The following is a 21,820-nucleotide window of genomic DNA, read 5'->3' on the forward strand; positions in this document are numbered from 1 at the left end:
CTCTCAGTTTATAATAGAAAACTGTTAAGTACAGTAAACTAGTGAAGATATAGTTATACTTCTATCACACCTTTTAGCTCATTATAGTGCATAAAGTATTTTAAGGTGTAAAAGTAGTAAAGTTTTAGGTGCGCTACAGGTGAACCTAGTTTTAGGGGCACTATAAGTGATATACTGTTAGTTTACCAATAGTAAACAGCATTCTCACTGCGCTTTAACACTCCTCTGAGCACTCAACGCCCTTTACACACTCACACAATGATGGCCAACTGGCACATCCCCCCTCCGCTAGCAAAATATACCTCTAGCCCACATTTTTATGTTCATGACAGAATAAAATAATTCCTCAGCAACTATTATTTAACAATAGGCTATAATTGTAATCATTTTTATACCGCAAGTATTTTACGCTTTCTTTATGGACTTCAAAATAGTCTTAAAGTTCACTAATATAAACACCAGTGGACTATAAAATTCACAACATTAATCTGAATAAATAACATTTCTTTTTTTTCTTTATAGCCTAAATACAGTAATATTCATCCAAATATTGTACTGGATGCCAAAACATAATGACTTAAGTAGTCAACCCAATTTTAACCCAAACACAGTCTTCATGGAAGGGTAGAATCTGACATGCAGCCGTCAAACGTCAGTCTCTGGCTAAAAGTACAAGTAAATATACTTAGACTTTTCCGTCAATAGAAGTATATTAAAGGGACACTTCACCGATTAGCATTAAGCTCTGTATCTTTAGAAAACCAGTCATGTTTTTGAATTGTCATGCTTCATTCCCTCAGTTTGCCTTGAGATGGGAGAAATACAGATTTCAATGAAACCCATGAATAGGACTTCCTGCTTTCAATGATGTAAAATGATGATTTTCACATCACTGAAAGCAGGAAGTCCACCATTGAAATCCGTATTTCTCCCATCTCAAGGCAAACTGAGGAAATGATGCATGACCATTCAAAAACTGGTTTTCTAAAGATACAAAGCTTAATGCTAATCGGTGAACTGTCCCTTTAAGTATATTTAAGTATAACCAACTACAGGCTAAATAAAACATACTTAAACCTTTATATGTCAGCATAAGCCAAGTAATCAATTAAGTGTATCTGATCAGGGGGGCGCTGTGGCGCAGCAGGCTACAGCGCCCGTACCATTTACGGGTCCGAGTGCCCATGGGGACCCAGGTTCGAATCCGGCCTGCGGTCATATCCCAATCCCACCCCATCTCTCTCTCCCACTTGTTTCCTGTCTACCTCTTCACTGTCCTATATAATAAAGGCAAAAAGGCCAAAAAATATACTTAAAAAAAAAAAAAAAAAAAGTGTATCTGATCAGTACAAGTAAACTATACGTGCTTCAACTATAGGCTACTTGTTCAAAATAAGAGAACGAACACTGCACTTCCATAAACTTCTCTTTGCAGTCTGCCCCAGAGCTGTCATTCTGCACTTCAGATAAGGGCAGTTCAATTGGTCCTATTTATAAGAGGACTGATAATCTGTTCCCGATCTCCCCTCTGGATTATGCGGAGAAATCCTATAAAATGCTTCAGAGTTCAGAGGGGCTTGTTTCACCATGCGGTGTTTAACTCAAAAATGTTAATTTGTATGCACTAACCACAATTTGCAGACCTTCAAAGAAGCTTGAGGAAGTGCAAAATATAGGTGGACGCTGTTGCCAATTTGCCGAATGCAGTGCCCACTTACCCCAATCACCATGACAGAAGAGAAGACAATTACACAACAATAGCTTTCTGCTCCTGAATGATCTTGATTGGCCATCATTTGGGTATTTCTACATCTACATCCTGAGCTCTTTGTAATAGAATAATGATTAATTTTTATTTAGGCTACCTAAATGATCAACTAAGGTCATTCAGCTTGCCATTTATTATCGAATACTTTATGTACCAAAAGTGTCCATTTCTAAAATAGAGAAAGTTGGAGTTTGCCACAACCAAAAATGTAGGCTACTACGAGACATGAGCTAGGCCTAACCGCCAAGGTTTAAAACTGACAGTGCCCCCCTCAGAGACAGAGTGGTTTCAGGTTCTATCAAATAAATCATCATGACTTGGGCTTTCAAGGTAGGCTAATACGCCTCTTTCCCCAAAATATAACTTCCTTGAGGCAGAGTCCAAAGACAATTTCCACAGATGAAAGGGAACAAAGTTGCCCAATTAAAAACAAATGACAAATGACCATGACAAGAGGAAAATGTCCACCCAGATTTCCCCACTCTCCCAGCAGAGGATTTATATATAGAAGGTGTGCTAGCCCCATTCCAGACACAACAATGCTTCTGCCATGCATCATGCATGCACAGCACTCTGTGGGTGGTTGTGTTGATTTATTCTCTTCATGAAAGCAAATGACAAATGGCTGCATTTTCAAACATTATCATATAAGCTCCTGGTTTGTGTACTATGGAAGGCACTAGAAAAATGTTTCAAACTAACTAGTGATTCATTTGTTCAATTTAAAACAGCCTATCAATGATATCTCCAAAAATTCAGTGATTCTAGGCTATTGGTTAATAGGCTAGCCTATTCAAAGCTCAGCTGTTATGACAAGAAATTAGTGACATTTATAATTTGATGTTCATTAAATAGCTAAAGGATTGTGCTGTTGTAGTTTACCCAGAGACAGTAAAACATAGCCTACTTACCTTGGCCACTATTAGGCTATTACCATCTCTTTTTTTGTTAATGATAAGGGGTCGGGTCAATCATGCCACAGTGCTTGTGCGCATTGTTAACGCAGCCGATATGTTATTGAATACAGTCTTGAGGAGTTTGCAAGTGCCCTTTCAACTTCGATACTCTTGTCCAATCAGAAGACACGTTATTGAGGGGTGGTGAGCTGGGCCGCTAAATACTCAGCCAACATGGTGAGTGAAGTTGGTCTCTGCTTTCCCCTTAATATCATGATAAATATTTCATCTAACATGATAAAATAATCAAATAAGTCATTTTAAACATTCAGCGAAATAGGTTCAATCTCTTGGTTCATTATAAACAATAGTAGGAAGATTTAGTCACGATTTGCTAACCGGTTAGCATATTGGTAGCCATGATTAGCATTGCTAGATGGTATTGAAACAACATGGCTAACTAGAACAGCATTTGAATGAGTGTTCCGTTCCTAAACAAATCTTGGGCGATTCGTGGATAGCTGGAATCCTACGAACAAATGAAAGTTGGTGAAACTAGATAGCTTTGACAATTCAAACCCGGTTGAGGCGTAAACGTTAATGTTACAATTTTCATATCCTCGTTCATTGTCTTTGTAAGCATCTCCTCAAACATTAGCTAAACGGAAACTGGCGTTGCTTAGCATGGTCAAGACGAAACAGCAAATAATGTTATGCTCATGGTTAGCTTGCTAAACTTGCAGTGTTGTGTTTTGGCGGTCTTTCAGGCAAGTTATTTTGTTATGAGCTATGATATGAATATACTTTAATATGCTCAACATTAGCCAAATGTTGAACTGGAAGCTTATTCTGTGATGTAAGATCTTCGCGAACTTGAACTCGCGAGTCAATCCCTTCCACTGTCAACGCTAGCTAGAGGCTAAGTTATTACAGTGCTGTAACGAATATGTATAACTACTAACCAAGTCAACAGCAAGGAGAAGTTATCTAGCATTATCTGTTTCCGAAGACATAACGTCCTTTTAATATCATTGGGTCGGATATTCTTGTTCTTTCGGGCAGTTCTTCTCATGGAACTGTAACAGTTACTCTTACCATAAGTTATTACAGTCCTAGTAGCCTGGGCTGTAGTAGTAACTGTTTGGGGTCTCTTGTTTATGACAGTCCTCATCGGATGCTAATAATGGTCCGAGCCAAGCGCCTCCTTTTCCTGGTGTCCTACCAGCAGGCATGCCGCCTCCTTTTGTAAGTCGGTGTTGGAAAAGCTCACTTCTTCCGTGTTACTATCTTTCTATTTTTTTGTGAGGGGGGTTAAAGACATGAAGGTAGTGTAGACTTGATTTTGTGTTGTCTTTTCAAAGATGGGACCACCTGGAATGCCGCCTCATTTCCCTCCCATGGGAATGCCCCCCATGGGACAGAGGCCCCCCACCATGACTCCCGGCATGCCACCTGGCATGATGCCGCCCATGATGCCACCGATGGGAGGGCCAATGGGACAGGTGAGAGAGAGATTCCACATTGCTCTGCCAGAGACATATCTTGGTTTCACTGCTGCCTCTCTGTCACTTTGTTTTGAAAGCTGATTATTTATTTTGTTTTACCTTTTTGGAGTGTAATGATTGCATTTGTGTACGGTTAACATAATTAGGGTGTTCGATGTGGCGTTATTGTTGAATTAAGCAGCGGCCCTGCACAGGATGGTGTCTCCACCACAGCTGGCATTTTTACCCTCAGCCAGTTCATTTTGCCGCCTGCACAGCGATGACATTATTTTTTTATTGCTAATTAAAAAGTGTGATGTCAGTTGGTATGGGCTGCCGTAGCTGTGGGGGAGCGCGCGATCAGGAGGTGGCGGCGGGGTGCAGATTGGCGCCATGGCACACCACGGCCGCGCGGCTCGTATCAACACTCCGCAGAGACGCGCCCAGCCACTCACACCCAGGCTCCGCTCCGCCACCCCTCGCTGTGTGTTAATACCCGATCCCGGCCTCGCCACGTGCAGCGGGCCGGAGGGGGGGGAATTAACAGGTCAGATGAATATTTTATGATGCTCTTTTATTAGATGCCAGGCATGATGCCGCCTATGATGCCCGGGATGATGATGCCACCCCGCATGCCAGCTGCGTCACTGCAGCCAACAGGACCGGTAAGCCAATGCGTTTCCTCACTCCTTTTTTCTTTCCTCTTCTTCTTCCCCTCCCCTGCTTCTGTCACGGCACACTTTCAAAAATAGATCCACAAGCTGTCAGTGGCAGAAGCATTAACATAATTAACACATCCCCAGTGTGGGGAGGGGGACATTACCTATCTAGAGTCGCCCACTCCCGCCTTTACCATCTACTGATGCTGGTGACGTAAGGGGTTGTTATATACCTGCGCAGTTGTATTGCCATTAGGGCTTTTCATGTATTGATTAAGGTCTTAGAAATGGCCTGGTATTGTGTATTGACTCATTGTATAACAAAGGGTGGCCACAGATGTGTCCCTCAGATCAATCCAGCACAATAGATGTTTACTAATTAAAGTAGGTGAGCTGGATTGATTACCATTTTGAATGCTAGGGCATCATCACCAGGTCTCTTAATAAGGAGGTGGTGACGTTACAGGCGCCAGGCTAGAAACATGCAGCTTTTTTTGCCCCTATTAATTGACTTGACCCCTTGTTTTGAAGCAGGCATGAAACGACACATGCAATTTTGCATGGGACGGTGCAAGTGTTGTGTAATTGTCACCTTGTGTTATCAAGTGAGACATCAAACAGAATCCAGCTGCTTGGCTTGCTGTTTTAAGAGCTGACCGAGAAAGTTTCCACCTGTCAAATCGCATCCTTCAGTGTCTCCACTTTCACACCAGAGTTTGGCAGGAGCTGTACTTGTGGAAATAAAAAATCGGCCTCAATATGCTGAGTGCATGCTCTGAGGTTTCTCTTAAAAGGTTCTGTTTGAAGAACAAGTTGAGCTGTATGTGACGCGTACAATGACAGGCATTTTGAGAAAGTGAACTTTGATTTGTTTGATGCCATCAAAGCCACCTCTTTTATTTAACACAAATGTCTCTTGTGTCCACAGCCTGGTGTAAGCCCTGTAGACAGTGGTGGTAAGTTGTGATGAAAATAGTTTTTTAAGATGATTTTGACATAGTGTGTGTAATCCAAAACTGAATAATAAAACAGATAATAATGTTTACTTTGTTTTTTGTAGCCTCCAGTGCTTCTACGACAACTGTAAGTAGGCCTTGAAGCCAGCTGTAAAAGCTGTTTACTTGTGATAGTCTGTAATATTCCTTGGGGTAATGGTAGATAGAACCCATGAAAATATTTGCCTGCCTTTGTTTTGTTAGAAAATGCATTTTATCAAAATATTTCCCAAATAAGGTTACTTTTTCCAGAATACATTTCAACTTTCTGAAGTGGAGTTATTTAACTCTTTATTCCAAATCAGTCTTAGTGGAGTTATTTCCTCTTCTGTCCAATTCTGTCTGTTTTAGCCAAGCGCAACTGCAAACGACTCCCCACAAGATGACCAACCAAAGAAGGTAAAAATGATTCTATATGAAATTGTATAATTATGGTAGTATTGAGTGTATATATATATATATATATATATATATATATATATATATATATATATGAGAGTCTACACAAAGCTTATGAGAAATGTTCTGTGTCTCATTATGCACTGTGAAACGCTCCTCTCCTAAATGGAATAAATGCTAATTAATCAAATATTTTTTTTTTTTTTTTTTATAAGACTTTTCAATTGACTTTGTGAAAGGGTAATCAGTCTTCCATCTGCATGTGTGAAACTTGGCACAGCAAGCCATGCAGAAACCACTAGATTCTATTGAGTCTGGTTTCAACCAAGCTAACAGTGAGTGATGAAATATTCCAGTGGTGCTGCTACTAGAGGTCTCATTCTCGACTGCGTTTTCTGTTTCCAGAAGGTTTGGACGGAGCACAAGTCTCTGGATGGCAAGGTGTACTTCTACAACACCGAGACCAAGCAGTCCACCTGGGAGAAGCCTGATGAGCTCAAGTCTCCCGCTGAGGTAGGGACAGGCCCATCAAAATGGACAAATGATTGCACACTCACAGGAGTGTTTTTTTTCTTCTTTTTTTTTATCCCTTTCAGTGTATTGCATGGGGATGTCACCATGGGTAATGGGCGCAATGACCTTTTAAGCTGTATTTATTGGCGTATTGGATTTGACTTGGTGTTTAAATACATACACCTCCGAGGAGCAGGTGTATGTGTGTCGGCACAGTGCTCTCTGGTGGATACATTAGCCAGCACTAACCTCTGGGAAATCGCTTGAGCTGCTTGTCTTCAGTGAATTATCTCTTTCTCTCTTTTTTTCTCAAAGTAATGTAAAAATCCTGTCAGTATTGCTTGTGACTGCATTGTAAAGCCAAAGTCGTGAAATATCACGTTAGCTGCTGTGCTGCTGAGCTTGTGTCCTCCATCAGAACCTAAGCTCTGTGTGCATCTTATCATGTCTCTGACTTGCCCTCACAAAGATTAGGACGGCTGTGTTATTATGCAAATACCCCCCCCCCCCCATGGGAAGAAAAGTCTTGGTGGAAATGCGCCGTGCGTCTCTAGCATTAAAGCGAGCCGCCGGTGTCAGATCCACTATCAGCGGCGTAGCCGTGCGCCTGTCAGGCGGCTGCTCTGGCTCCGAGCGCCGCGGCCGCCTCAGCTGGTGTTGGGCTCACAATAGGTGCTGTATTTTTGGAGCAGGAGGACAGGAGGAGATGGGGAGGGTGGCGGTGGGGGCTAGTGGGGCAGCAGCTTTCTTTGGCATTTCCCCTGCTGAGACGGAGAAGAAAAGGTCAGGCTTTTACCTGTGAGAGGCTGTCCAGATAGCAGCCTGAGTCAGCCTATCTCTCCACACTGGGTGTCCAAGACCTTTCAGGCCGTCAGCTAAGGCCAGCCTGGTTCTTACTCCCCCTGGTCAGCTTTATGGACAGGCTTAAGCTTAATCTTTAGACTAGAATGGGGTTCTGTGGAACGGGTATTGAATTGTTTGTAAGACTCAATGAAAGTGTTGTGTGCTCTGAAGTCTCCCATTTCACTGTAGCTTTAACATGGTGTTTCACTTAAATCACTGGATATATTGTATCCATGTATTTTCTTATTAAAAGCATCAGTTACCTGAATAAATGTGAATGGAATGTAAACTGTAAATAGTAGTGCATGGTGAAATTGCTTTTATGTCATAATGTCATTTAATTTTATGTCATGTCATAGCTAATATACTGTGTTTGCTCCTCCCCAGCAAATGCTGTCTAAGTGTCCATGGAAAGAGTACAAATCCGACACTGGCAAACCTTACTACTACAACTCGGCGTCAAAGGAATCGCGCTGGACTAAGCCCAAAGAGCTGGAGGACCTAGAGGGTGAGTGCTGGTGACGGTGACGATGATCAATAACCTGAGACACGGCGCTAAATTTAGACCATTCAGATAGTGGCCTCATCGGGCCATTCCCTTAACGATCGCCATTTATATTTTTGCCACGTTAAACGAGTGCCAGAAGAAGCAAAAAAACACGACAATCCATTGTCTGACACGGCAGAGAGGGTGTGGGAGGGGTATTTGTCAGATGTTGCTGAGGTGTTGCGTCGAAAGCGGCGCCTAGAAAGGTTTGTTGAATATTTTTGTTGAACATTTTTCATAAAGACATAATCTCACACTGTTGTCCTCCTCTCCCTTTTTCAGCTATGATCAAAGCGGAGGAGAACGGGTAAGTTGTGACACTTCGGCTTAATGAGCCTTAGCTCCGCAGACATAAAAATGAACACCCAGCAGTGTAATTCATGTGATGAATCAGTTGCTCAAACAGTCAGCGTCAGACCGTTTTTCGGAGTAATGTAGCGTATAAGAAGGTGCACGTTGGAGCAGGTGTGAGGAGGTGTTTTATGGGTCGATGTCGATGTGCGTTGATGAATCGCAGCACGGCCGACGCGGCGGCTCCGGGAACCGGGCCTGCGGTTGCCATGCCGGCACAGCCAGAGCCTGCCATCATCGCCGCCCCCGTCGTCGACCTCGAGGCGGCGGCCGCCGCCAGCCTCAACGCTGCTGTGATGGCCGAAGACCCGATGTCACACATGATGACGGCGCCTGCCATGGAGATCGCCACGGAGACACCCGTCAACAACATCGAAGAGGCGCCCGGTGTGGAGGGCCCCGTCAGGTATGGAGTGATTTTCTCTCTCTTTCTCTCTCCCTTGCTCTCTCTCTCTCTTTGCATTGTTCTCCCTCTTTCTCTTTCTGTCTCTCTCTCTCTTTCTCTCTCTCTGCATCGTTTACACTCTTTCTTTCTTTCTTTCTCTCTCTCTCTCTCTCTCAGTGCCGCCCCGATCCCGTTTCACAACAAGTGCAAGTGCACAGAGCATACATTATCCAGTACAGTAGCCCAGCCATACAGAGCAGCAGTGTGAATAATTCATGGGGTGCTCGCCGTGTCTGTCAAATCCACAGGTGTTGTGGAACCCTCTCCAGGGCTTCCCACGGGCCTGCAGGAACGGAGTGTGCCGCCGCCACGCTCCACAGCACCGCCTGTTGCATCACATGCTCTTGTGTCTAATGCAACCCCACCACACACACACACACACACACACACACATAGACAAACAGACACACACATGTGCTATATTGCCAAAAGTATTGGGTCACCTGCCTTGCATTGCATATAGATAGATAGATAGATAGATAGATAGATAGATAGATAGATAGATACTTTATTGATCCCCAAGGGGAAATTCAAGCATATTGTTTGTACTTCAGTGATATATCCCATAAACACACTCCTAAACCTAGTGGAAAGCCCTCCCAGAAGAGTTGAAGCTGTTCTAGCTGCAAACAGTGGAGTAATCCAGGAGTAGTTATTTCATCAGATTGAAGAGAATGTTGTTGTTCCACTGTGAGCTGTCCAGTGCAGATGCTGTGTTGGTGTCCTGAGCGTTTTTTTGTCCTCTGATGTCCTCTCTTTCTTTCTTTCTCCCGCCCTCCCTCTCTCTTCTCTCTCTCTCTCCCCCTCTCTTCTCTCTCTCTCTCTCTCTCTCTCTCCCTCTCTCTTCTCTGTCTCTCTCTCCCTCTCTCTTTTCTCTCTTTCTTTCGGTCCTTGGTGGGTCCACAGCAATGACGTCAATAAAGAGGAGCGGCCAGAGCTGGTGAAGAAGGTCTACAAGTGGAACACCAAGGAAGAGGCCAAGCAGGCCTTCAAGGAGCTGCTGAAGGAGAAGGTGTGAGATGCCACACACACACACACATTCACACACACTCTCTCTCTCTCTCTCACACACACACACACACACACACACACACACACACACACACACACACACACACACACAAACAGATAAAAATGTACACACACCTGAGAAGATGACGTGCTGATGGCGTCAGGCATTGAGGCATGAATTAACACCTCTGTTTGTTTGGTTTGGGGAGGAGAGGGCTGATGAAAGAGGAGTGTATGCATACACCTACACACACACACACACACACACACTCATTGTTTTACTCGAATGCATCACCTCATCTCCCTGTGAGTCATGGGAGCTGTTGGAGGTCTGCAAAGAGCCCTGTTGCGTGTGTGTGTGTGTGTGTGTGCGTGCGCGTACAGTGTGTGTGAGAGAGACTGCGTGTTGTGTTGTGTTTTGGGGTTTAGAGAAAGCAGGGGGGTGGGCGGGGGTGGGTGGAGGGTAGCGTAGCTGCCTTCACGTTTCTAAATTTAGCCCGCTTTAATTTGGCGCACAAAGCTGTCCTTCGAGAATCCACGCTGTTTCCTCGCTCACACTCTCCCTCGCTCTCTCTCCTCCCCCCGCCTCCTCTGTTGTTTCCTGCGAGCTCTTAATTGCTTTGTCTTTCTAATTAGAGTTCTTGGATAGGCGGAGCGCGAGCTGGCCCGTGTGCGCGCCCAGTCGGGGAATAAGATGGGTGGTGGGGTGTGTGTGTGTGTGTGTGTGTGTGTGTATGCTCCGCTGCTTTAGAGTGGCATCAAGTCAGCCGAGGCGAGTGGAACTCACAGATATCAGTTCATAATGGATGATGGCTTCTCTCTGTGTCTCTCTCTTGCGCTAGCGCGCTGAGACGCGGGGAGAAAAGGCCACTTATGTAAGCCACTGGCATTTCTATAAATTACGAGCGCTTACTTTGACAGCACACCCCCCCACCCCCCCTCTCTCTCTGTTGTAGCCGTCGCTACTGCATCTGCCGCTCGCTACTAATTAAGGAAATGCCTCACCTGGTCAGGCAACTGTCGAAGAGCTACATCGGCGGCGTGGCTTCTGTTGGGTTAGACAGGCTGACATACTCACCCACACACACCCACACAGATGGATGCACAGATACACGCGCACATACACATACACACACACACACACACATACACGTGTGCATACACGTGCCCTTACGCAATTTCACCGAGGCGTTTTGTCCTTTGCGATTAGCTTTCATGTCCAGAGCTGGCAGACGGGGACGGTAGGGCACACATAAGTGTCCCTGACTCCTCTAGTGGAGTGCTGTGAAAGCACTGGCCCTCAGACACACCGCTGAACTCTTACCTCTCCTCTTTTTTTCTTTCCACTTCCCTCCTCTCCTCTCCTCTCCCCTCCTCTCCGCTCCTCTCTCCCCACTCCCCAGGGTGTCTCCTCCAACGCCTCCTGGGAGCAAGCCATGAAGATGATCATCAATGACCCTCGCTACAGGTAGGCTCCCCCGGGCCTCTGCCCAGCTCCCCCAGGCCCTCTCTGGCCTCTGGGCCCATCTGGCCATCTGGATATATTCTCTCTCTCTCTCTTTCTTTTTTTGTCCTCCCGTCACACAATATCTCTCTCTCTCTCTCTCTCTCTCTCTCTCTCTCTCTCTCTCTCTCTCTCGTCCTCCCGTCACACAATCTCTCTCTCTCTCCCTCTCTCTCTCTCTCTCTCTCTCTCTCTCTCTCTCCCTCTCTCTCTCTCTCTCTCTCTCTCTCTCTCTCTCTCTCTGTCTGTCGCTGGCGTGCTCCACAGCGCGCTGCCCAAGCTGAGCGAGAAGAAGCAGGCCTTCAACGCGTACAAGGTGCAGACGGAGAAGGAGGAGAAGGAGGAGGCGCGCATCAAGTACAAGGAGTCCAAGGAGACCTTCCAGCGCTTCCTGGAGAACCACGAGAAGATGACCTCCACCACCCGATACAAGTGAGCACTCAGTGCCCAGACAATGCACAGATGGGGGGGGGGGGGGTGGGGTGGGGAGTGTGTGTGTTGGGGGGTGTGAACCACTGGAACCAATTAGTTCCTCCTGTGACCCATACTGGCGTCTTTTCCCATCCAGCCATGCAGCAGCCGTTTTTGAAGCTGCACGTTGGCTTCCCAGACGAGCAGGTCCATTCTGCTGCATGTATGGCGTGCCCAGAATAGTTTGTGGGTGCGCATTGTGGTTGTAGGGTGAACCGGAGCGCCGCAGGCGTGCAGGCTCTCATCAGGAGCGGCAGGTTTCTGGAGCCGTGATTGTGGCGTGAACTTGACCTCCCGCCAGTCTGGCAGTCTGCGATTTAGTCGTCATGGTTACACCCTGGCATAGCTTGAGTGGCTGGCGGAAGAGAGGGGGACGGGGATTGGGGGTGGGTGCGTTTATGGTTGTTCTGCACGTGCTGTGTTGTCGTCACTACCGCACGTTGTGAGCGCCTGTGACTCATGCCGTTTACGGATCATTTGCAAGTCGCATCATTTGCATCCGAGCGACACAATGTCGGTAACGGCAAACTTTACAAACAGGCGGCTTCGCAGCGTGAGACCGGCAGCTGTGGGCTTGAAGGTTTGAGAGACGTTGCACTGCCCCCGTGTGGACACAAGCTGGTGTTGCAGGAGCCATTGGAGCATGTTCCAGTTCATGTGTGAACATGCTGTATGTTGAAACCTGACTGTGTGTGTGTTTCAGGAAAGCAGAGCAGATGTTTGGAGAGCAGGAGGTGTGGTCCACCGTCCCAGAGAGGGACCGACTGGAGATCTACGAGGACGTGCTCTTCTACCTGGCCAAGAAGGAGAAGGTAAACCCACTACACAATCCTACTGAACAAGTGATCATGATCCCAACTATTGGATGATAGGAGAGGTTGAGTGCCATAATTGTCTATAATCCAACCGAGCCATTTTGGGTTAGCATAATGATGACCTGGTCAAACATTTTTATCCCTTGTGTGTGTGTGAAATAGGCCTCTGTAATCTTCTTGATTGATCTCTTAGGTCCAAAGTAGGGTCATGTGAGCTCTCTGTTAATGTGCAGTCATATTTGCTGTGTACACTAGAATGTTCTGCATAAGTGCGTCTGCGTCTGTTGGCTGGTTTGTGCTGACGGTCTCCCTGGTGACCCCTGTGTGCTGCAGGAACAAGCCAAGCAGCTGCGCAAGAGGAACTGGGAGGCGCTGAAGAACATCCTGGACAACATGGCCAACGTCACGTACCGCACCACCTGGTCCGAGGCGCAGCAGTACCTGCTGGACAACCCCACCTTCGCCGAGGACGAGGAGCTCCAGAGTATGTCCCCCCCACCCCCCTCCCCCCTCCCACCCAAAAACAATCCTCCTCCTGTCCCCTGGTCTGACCTCATTTCCCCATTCTCCGAGCTCCGTGCTTAGAGGTCTGAGTCTTGCCGTATGGAGATAAAGTGGCCCCGGCCGCTCCTGTGTGCATGCATAAGTAATGTGGGAGAGCGGCGGCCTGCACAGGACGATAAAGCTCGGAGGCTCAGGGTGGCCGTGTGGCGCCCGGTAGAGAGAGGGGGGGGTGGGGGGGGGGCAGAGGATGCTCCATTTGTGTGGACAGGTTCACAGTTTGTGAGAGCGTGTGAAGACTCGCATGGATTTGGGAAAGTGATCTCCTGAAAAAATGTGCCATCTGAACGCCATTCAGCTCGGTGTGTGAGCGAAGTTCAACTGTGTGTAACTTTTCTCATGTAGTTTGGAAGTGTGTGTGTGTGGATTGAAAGTGAAAAATGTGCCTGCCAGTGTGCATAGCCTGTGTATACGAAGGAGTTCTTTGGGAACGATGACCTATAAATCAGAGAAATCAGCGCTATGTACATTCGTAGGTATATGGGAAGTGTGGCTTCGTGTGACTGAATGTGGAGCATATATGTGGGGTGTTTGCTTCATGCTGCTTGCAGGTTTGTTGAAAATGTAAGGGTTCTGTTTCTGTAGATGTCGATGGTTAGTTTCTATGCTGTGTATACTGTATGTGAGTGTGCTGGTGTATGACGGCGGTGCTGTGTGGTTGGCAGACATGGATAAGGAGGACGCTCTGATCTGCTTCGAGGAGCACATCCGCGCGCTGGAGAAGGAGGAGGAGGACGAGAAGCAGAAGGGCCTGCTGCGGGAGCGGAGGCGTCAGAGGAAGAACAGAGAGGCCTTCCAGGTGAGTCGTCCCCCCCCCCCCCCCCCCCCCCGCCATGCCCCCGTCTCCATGGCAACGCCGCGCCTCCGTCAGCCGCGAAGGAGAAGCTGCCGGCTGACCTCTGTCCGTGGGCAGCGATAATGCCCTCCTGCCCCGGCGACGCCGTTATTAAGCCGGAGAGAGAAAGGTAAAGGGAAAGAGAGGGAGACAGAAAGGTAGAGAGAGAGAGAGAGGGAGAGAGAAAGGTAGAGGGAGAGAGAGATAGAAGAGGTGAGAGAGAGAGGGAGAGAGAGAGATGGCTGCTTTACTCCGTCACGGAGCATACTGGTGAAGGGTGACATGATCAAATGACGGCGGCTGTTCTCTCTCTCTCTTTCTCGCTCTACATCCCGCCTTGCGTTCGATTTTCTATCAGAGGGTGTTGTGTGTCGGGGAGTTGACAAATGAAATGTCATTTTGGGGTAATGCAGCAACAGGCAGCCTAATGAAATGGGCCTGATGCCAGCTAATGGAGTGGCCAGAGGCTGCTCTGTGGGAGAGGTCCGTCTCGGTGAGGGCCGGGCCGGTGCAGATGGCCTGACGTCTGGACTTGTTCTCTTCCAGAAATTCCTGGACGAGTTGCACGAGCACGGGCAGCTCCACTCCATGTCGGCCTGGATGGAGATGTACCCCACCATCAGCTCCGACATCCGCTTCAGCAACATGCTGGGCCAGCCAGGTAACACACACACACACACACACACGCCATTTTCAAACTCGGATATTCACATGAATGTGTGTTTCATCGATTGACATTGCTGTCTCGGTGGCTCGAGTGACCAGATGTGGAATGACCAATGTAGTGGTTTGTGCTGTGTTCACTGTAGGTTCCACACCCCTGGACCTGTTCAAGTTCTACGTGGAGGACCTGAAAGCACGTTACCATGACGAGAAGAGGATCATCAAAGACATCCTGAAGGTTTGGACTAACTTTGTCTCCGAGCTGTGACTATTGACCACTGGTCGTCAGTGCTCTGCCCCACTCACCATGTCCACTTGTTGTGACAGGACAAAGGCTTCCTGGTGGAGATCAACAGCACCTTTGAGGACTTTGGCTCCGTCATCAGCTCAGACAAGAGAGCCACCACACTGGACGCTGGCAATATCAAGCTAGCCTTTAATAGCGTAAGTCTGACTCTGGGCACATACAGACTGATGCTGGTAAAGATAAAGATGACTCAGTATTTGTTGGGATGTGGTATAAAATACAGGCTACAACAGGTTTGAGCTGGTCTGAGGCACGTCTGAATTTACTCACACAAAGAAGAATATTTTCAATTACTTTTTTTTTTATCACCAATATCGGCGATACCAATGTGTCGATTTGCCCAGTATTAATAAGCACCCCTAGTGATGTAAGCTCACTGTGTGTGGGTGTCTGTGTGTGTGTGTGTGTGTGTGTGTGTAGTTGCTGGAGAAGGCGGAGGCGCGGGAGAGGGAGCGGGAGAAGGAGGAGGCGAGGAAGATGAAGAGGAAGGAGGCTGCGTTCAGGAGCATGCTGAAGCAGGCCACGCCGCCGCTGGAGCCCGAAGCCACCTGGGAGGGGGTGAGTGTCCCGCCGGGCCGGCCCACCGCACCGCTACGCTACACACCGCTACGCTACGCTACACACCGCTACGCTACACACCGCTACGCTAGCACCTCAGATAGAGACACATGGATACCGTATCAGCACTCATAGCTCACTCATGTCTCTACTCAAACCACAGATCTAGCCCAAGACACAATCTAATGAAAATGCCACATTTAGCTTAGTTTAGGTGCATGTATGTTCATGAGAAAGGTGTAACTGTGTGTGTTGTCCGGTGATGTGATATTGAGTCTCGGTGTGTTATGGTTAGGTGTACTTCATTCGTCTACCAAGTATTGTTCAGGAATATGTCAAAAGATGAATGTTTAGGCATAGATACGGTTGTACCTGCGTGCTGTGATGTTCTTTGGTCCAAACAACCCATTTTTCTGCTCTAATTATTTTGTTCTGTGGCTGTGGTCTCCTTCAGGTGCGCGAGCGATTCCTAAAGGAGGCTGCGTTTGAGGACGTGACCCTGGAGTCCGAGCGAAAGAGGATATTTAAAGATTTCATTCATGTCTTGGAGGTAACGCACACTATTTGTGGACTATATCTGGCACAACCCCTTCTCCCCAGTTGTGTATGTGTGTGTGTGTTTAGAATTTTGCAGTGATTTGAGTCCTAACACACACTCCGTCTTCTCTGTCCTCCCGCAGCACGAATGTCAGCACCATCATTCCAAGAACAAGAAGCACTCGAAGAAATCGAAGAAGCACCACAGGAAGCGATCGCGCTCCCGTTCGGTCGGTACTCCACGTCTTCGCCGAGCCCCCCTCCTCCCGTCCTTAGCTGTCTAGTCTGTGGCGTGCACAAGGCAGATTGCCAGAGTTCCACAACGTGTCAGTTTATTAACACCCCAGAAATGGCTGCGCCGCCACATAGCAGGATGTCCTCGCCGTCTCTCTCTCTCTCTTTTTTTTGTCGCTGAAGTCTCACACCTGAGTAGCTCAGTTTGGAACAAGCTGTTCCCGCTCATTAACAAGACAAGCAACAATCTTGCCGTACCACATGTGGTGAGGCTTCTTTTAATGGGTGGTTTTCGTTAGAGGAGACCTAGAATGGAAACCATTCTTGCCTTGGTTTGGATGAATTAGGAGATTTATAAATCAGAGTTGAATATATATACTATTTTAACATCAGAGAACACAGTAGAATACTCAGTTCATCCATTCTATGTCCCTTTAACACTCAAGCCTCAGATTTTGAGGCCACAACCCAAAGACACAGGCCTGTAGATGATATTCATGTTACATTTAATGGCACAGTGTATGATCTTGCTGTGTCCTGAAAAAGTCCTGTTTGAATTGTTTTGATACATCTCTTAAGCCTCACAAGTCTGTATGACTTGTAGACATAGTAACCACAATCTTAGTGCAGGTGCTTTTAGACAGTGATTTTCAAAGGCTGTTCCGCAGCACACCAGTCTGCCAATTTTACTTAATTAGTCCAAAAACATGTATTATTTAGTTGCTGCAAATAGTAGGCTATGCCATTGTTAAGCATCTGTGCCTTGTTGTGTGTGACTTGTTATGTAAATGAATACTTTAATTTCAGTGGGTGGCAGTAGGTAGCACAATAATGACCTTGTTAATTAAGTGATGCACTCGAGAATTGGTGGTGAAAAATAGATATTAGAAAGCTAATATGTAAAAGTATGTTACATTTTTCAATGTAAAACTGTGGCTCAAAAAAGGTTGGGAAAACAGGGATTTAGGAGTAACTCTGTTAGCAGTCTTGTCCTGTGTGACGTGTCCTTATGATGCCGCCCCTCTCCTGTCCCCCCCTCCAGGGCTCGGAGTCAGAGGATGATGACTACCACAAGAAGAAGAAGCGCTCGACCTCCAAGTCCCCATCAGAGCACTCCTCCTCCGGGGAGTCAGGTGCGTCTCCGCCCTGCTTACCCTCTCACACACCCACGCGTCACTCACGTCGCCCGGTGTCTCTGGCACACACACACAACAGGTCACGCTCCTGACGATGTCCAGAGGCTAACAATTTGCAAAATGTTTTTTTTTTTTGGTCTGTAGAGAGGAGCTACAAAAAGTCAAAGAAACACAAGAAGAAGGGCAAGAAGAGGCGTCACAAGTCGGTAAGTGGAGAGCCGTATTAACGGGGCGTGTGGCGCCACCTCTGTCCCCTGACGGAGAGCCAGAGGCTGGGTAGCGCTCGCCGTGTTGTGTGGCTGTGTGACTGTGACTCTGTGCTGATGGCTCTTCTCACCTCCGCCACCGCAGGCCTCCCCCGAGTCGGACGCAGAGAGAGACAGGAAAGGGCGTGAGAAGGAGCGAGAGAAAGACAAAGAGAACGACAAGTCCAGGGGCAAGACACGCTCATCGTCCAAACAGAAGTCCCCCAAGAGGAAATCGGCGAAAGAGGAGGTAAGGTCATAGTGTTTTTACACCCCAATGGCTGCATCTATCCGTTTGTTCTAGCTGGAATCTCAAGACTTACTGTATATCTTGTGTGAAAGCCTTCATTGATGTCAAAACAATCAAATAAAACATGACATTTTAAATAAGGTCAGTTCTCTGTGGTGCTGTTGATTCTTTTTGAGTTTCTTGAGTATGACTATACTTACAATATACAACAGTACATTGAGTGTACTGACATAAGAATGAATCATGCAGTACCAGTCAAGCAAGCCTTACAGATTACTGTCCGAATTCCATTTCCTTTTGAAAGTTAGCTTGTTGGTTTGCTGCCTCTTTGCCTCTCCTGTGTCTGTCTGTGGAGTGTTTTGTTTGTGTTCAGTGCAGTTGTATGAACCGCACCTCTCTCCTCTCTCTCTCTCAGGGGGGCTGGGATACATCTGGCAGTGAGCTGAGCGAAGGCGAGCTGGAGAAGAGGAGACGGACCCTTCTAGAACAGCTGGACGCCCCCTAGTCTGTTTGTCTTGTGTGTTTTTAACCCTCCCCGTGCCACCAATTGCATTCCTCCTCTAGCTCTCTCCCTGTCCTGTCCTGTCCCATCCCCAGGCAACATAGCGCTTGTCGCACGCGTGGGTCACATCACGTCACCGTCACCTGCACTGGGCAGGGTGGCCGGACGCTTTGTTGGGGGAAATGCCCGGATTTGTGACTTTTTTTTGTTGTTTTTTTGTTTCCTCCATCAGAAAAGTAGTTATTATGTGGCTATTTCTGATGCGAGGACACCAGAACAGTTATTCAGTGACACTGATTTTGCTTTTCTTAGCTACTATGTTGCCTTTTTTTATTTTGAAAAGTCTTTCTCTTATTTTTGTAGGTAGCCTTGTATGTACCTCGATTGACAGTGACATGACTAATTTTAAAACGAAGCCACACTGACTGTGACTGCCTTATGGTTAGCATTCACATGCAAATCAATTTCCTGTGAATAGTTTCACTGCTCTGAAATCATATTCAGGGATAAGCATGTCTTATCTGAATCATAGTTGAAATGGACTTTTTTGTGTTTGGTACCAAGCGACCTGGTTTGCAAGCATCTTGGAGAATATTTTAAGTGTAATGCCAGTAATTAAAACATTTGAAATTGATAAATATATTTCCATTCTTTTATTCATGTTTATAAGGTAAGGAGACTTACTTTCGCCAACTAAATGAGAGAAACTTCATGGCTAGTCTTATCTAGATTATTTCTGTTTGGGCCACTGGTATAAAATGACAGACAAGAAATTCACAGACAAGCCAGGGTAGTGTAAATAGTTTTATTTAATCATAGTCATTGAGAAATCATGGATCTAACTTAGATATCTGTTATTAAAAAGTATTTTTTGTGATACACACATATCTGTACTGGCTAAAATACTTTTCTGATCAAAATGAAACAAAAAAAGAAACATGCCAGTTATTTACCCAGTCTATAAGATGAAATGGATGAATGCGTTAAGACAGCAGATGGTCGTACTATAAAGGGGAATGTTTATGGCCTTCAAAAGACTAAATGTCCCATTCCTCTGTGATGTTGGTCGATCATGATGCATGACCGCTTCCATCAACCCACTGTTTGCCAGATTCATGTTCTCAGCTTAATTTAATATACAAAATGAGACAACAACAAAAAAAAACTATAAGTTAAAATAACATTCAAGATGTATAGCACAGGGTGTTGTTTTTAAACAATATGTACAATATTATCCTTTTTGCAAATGAGTGGATTAAAAAGTAAAAAAAGCAATTTTGTAGCAAAATATCTGTACATTTAGATTTTTTTTGTTTTGTTTTCATTTGTAGTATTTAATATAACTAGATGCTGAAGGGACTGGCACTCACATCATGTGGAGCTGAACGGAATGAGTGGCTAATAGTCTTAGTGGTTAAATACTATACAATAAAATCATGAGTGGTGGACATGAATGCTGCCATGCTTGAAGGCAGCTCCCCCCAGGCTATGGAATATAAGAGTCCAGTTTCTCCTCCCGGTTGGTTTTGTGACGAGCCTCTTGGATGTTTTGATACGGTGAGTGATATGACCTGTAATCCTACAGTTAGGTTACACTCCATTGGGGAGTTCATCACACTTTGTTTGTTTGTTCATTACACTTTGTTTGTGTACATCTCTCCTCTCCTCTCCATCACCCTAATGATTTGTTCCTGTAGGCACAGGGGCGGTGAGAAGCTGATCTGCAGTGAGCTTGGTCCACTTCACGGCTTGGTCCGCTAAACCGTTTTAACACTGATAACTAGTGGCGACACCATAGCACTGGCGCCCTGCGTACAGTTCGTATTGGCCTTGTCCCATCCAGAGCCTCTGACGTTACATCTGCCTACAATCCCCACAATCCTCAGCTCCCTCTGGCACTTCCTCTGCTCCTGCTGCCTGATCACGTCTGTCTGGTAGGTTTGCGTACAAACGTACATGCTGCCTTTTGACTTGCACTTAACTGGTTTGGATGGCTGGAACCAGGATATATTCCTCTTATAAAAAAAGTAGCCCTTGAGTATGAGGAGGAAAAGTTTTAAGTGCTGCTCGAGCACTTGGAATAATCCAAGCATGATGGTGATAGCACCGGAATGTAAAGAGATACTATGTGATTTCATAGTAAAATAACCTTTGTCGGAGTAATGCTCGTGCTTACAGAACCACATCTTACATTCTGTCCAACGATACAGAGGTAACCCATGGAAAAAAGCAACAATGTTCTTATGTGTCCAGTTTTAAAACTAGGAAAACAAACAAAAACAATGACAAAAGGTTTAAAGCCAGATCAAGTCGTTACTTGAAGTAAACACAACATCCGAACAAAGTCATAAACATTCTGATCGTATCCGCACAAAAGAAAAATAATAAAAGTCATTAAGTTCAGGCACTTGGCTTGTCTAAAGTTCCCATTGGGTGACCTTCCAGACTCCATCTTCCTCAATCCCTCTCCATATACAGTCTCTCATCCTGAGGCATCAGCCTCTTTCCTTCTATCACTCTCTTTTTCTCTCTTCCTTTCTCTTTCTCTCTCTCTCTCCCTCTATCTATCTCTCTCTCTCTCTCTCTCTCTCTCTCCACATCGTCACATACTCTCTCTCCCCTCACATCACCACTTCTGCGTTGTTGAGCGGCCGCAGGTTCTGATCATCAAAGCGGCGCCTCACGCTCCTCCTCACCGCGTCGGCTCGTCTGTAAGGCTGATTGCGAAGATCTGAGGACGGGGGAGAAAGAGAGAAGGGGGCCGTCAATCACGCATTACCATGGTGACAGCTGAGTGCAAGCCCCGGATAAAACAAGGCTGCTTGGCAGACTGGCAGTCACACAAAGCGACTTGAGGTTTGACCAAAAAAAAGGGTGTAAAGCAAGCTAATTTGTAAAAAAAATCAAATCTATAAATAAATTCTGTACTGAGACAGTATTCTATAAAATGTCTGCTTTTCCTATGGGGATGAGGAAGAGATCAATAGCCATTAATGCCCTGTCAATGAAACCAGCCTGCTTTCCAGTAAGAGGAATTTCCCTGAATTTCTGAGAGTATGATCTTAACACATCTCAAAGAAATACCAGTGGAAAAGGGGGTAAGAAGGGGATTAATGTTCCACATGATCATTTCACACATAGTTGTCAGATCGACTGATTGATGAACATGCAAGAGTGATAAGGAAGAGATGGGAGAGGCGGAGGGGTTAACTGAACATGTAACGTCTTCAGAGAGAGAGAGAGAAAAGGGAGGGAGGGAGGGGAGGGGAGGAGAGGGGGAGAGGGATGGGG

General features: G+C 46.2%; 2 protein-coding genes across 7 annotated transcripts in view; one reads left to right on the forward strand and one right to left on the reverse strand.

The window, feature by feature from the left end:
- The first annotated feature begins 2,763 nt into the window (after positions 1-2,763).
- prpf40a (PRP40 pre-mRNA processing factor 40 homolog A) lies at positions 2,764-19,167 on the forward strand. Of its 4 annotated transcripts, none has more exons than XM_062534046.1 (26): positions 2,764-2,901; positions 4,026-4,166; positions 4,730-4,813; positions 5,736-5,763; positions 5,868-5,890; positions 6,154-6,201; positions 6,607-6,714; positions 7,945-8,065; positions 8,387-8,411; positions 8,622-8,861; positions 9,807-9,912; positions 11,315-11,379; positions 11,683-11,847; positions 12,590-12,698; positions 13,035-13,185; positions 13,928-14,061; positions 14,644-14,758; positions 14,883-14,998; positions 15,088-15,204; positions 15,488-15,625; positions 16,080-16,175; positions 16,306-16,392; positions 17,439-17,529; positions 17,677-17,738; positions 17,884-18,027; positions 18,443-19,167. In XM_062534046.1, exons 1-26 carry the CDS (start codon positions 2,899-2,901, stop codon positions 18,530-18,532), a joined length of 2,607 nt encoding a protein of 868 aa, XP_062390030.1. In that variant the 5' UTR covers positions 2,764-2,898; the 3' UTR covers positions 18,533-19,167. The 4 variants fall into 4 exon arrangements, with proteins under 4 accessions (XP_062390030.1, XP_062390028.1, XP_062390029.1 ...); XM_062534044.1 differs by lacking the exon at positions 2,764-2,901 and adding an exon at positions 3,821-3,909; XM_062534045.1 differs by lacking the exon at positions 2,764-2,901 and adding an exon at positions 3,821-3,909 and having other exon boundaries at positions 6,610-6,714.
- Positions 19,168-19,320: 153 nt separating this feature from the next.
- The window catches only part of fmnl2a (formin-like 2a), a 61,488-nt gene continuing 58,988 nt past the window's right edge, over positions 19,321-21,820 (reverse strand). For all 3 annotated transcript variants that reach the window (XM_062534040.1, XM_062534043.1, XM_062534041.1), the window contains one exon: positions 19,321-21,260. In XM_062534040.1, coding sequence (XP_062390024.1) covers positions 21,151-21,260 — 110 coding nt within the window. In that variant the 3' untranslated portion in view covers positions 19,321-21,150. The remainder of the gene's footprint in view (positions 21,261-21,820) is intronic.

This window comes from Sardina pilchardus, chromosome 4 (assembly GCF_963854185.1).
Source record: "Sardina pilchardus chromosome 4, fSarPil1.1, whole genome shotgun sequence".
Lineage (NCBI taxonomy): Eukaryota > Metazoa > Chordata > Actinopteri > Clupeiformes > Clupeidae > Sardina > Sardina pilchardus.

Bases quoted from the DNA above. Each gene is read 5' to 3' on its own strand.
- prpf40a (XM_062534044.1), top strand. The intron at 11,848-12,589 runs GTGAGCACTCAG...TGTGTGTTTCAG, and splicing joins ACCTCCACCACCCGATACAA to GAAAGCAGAGCAGATGTTTG. The intron at 14,062-14,643 runs GTGAGTCGTCCC...GTTCTCTTCCAG, and splicing joins AGAACAGAGAGGCCTTCCAG to AAATTCCTGGACGAGTTGCA.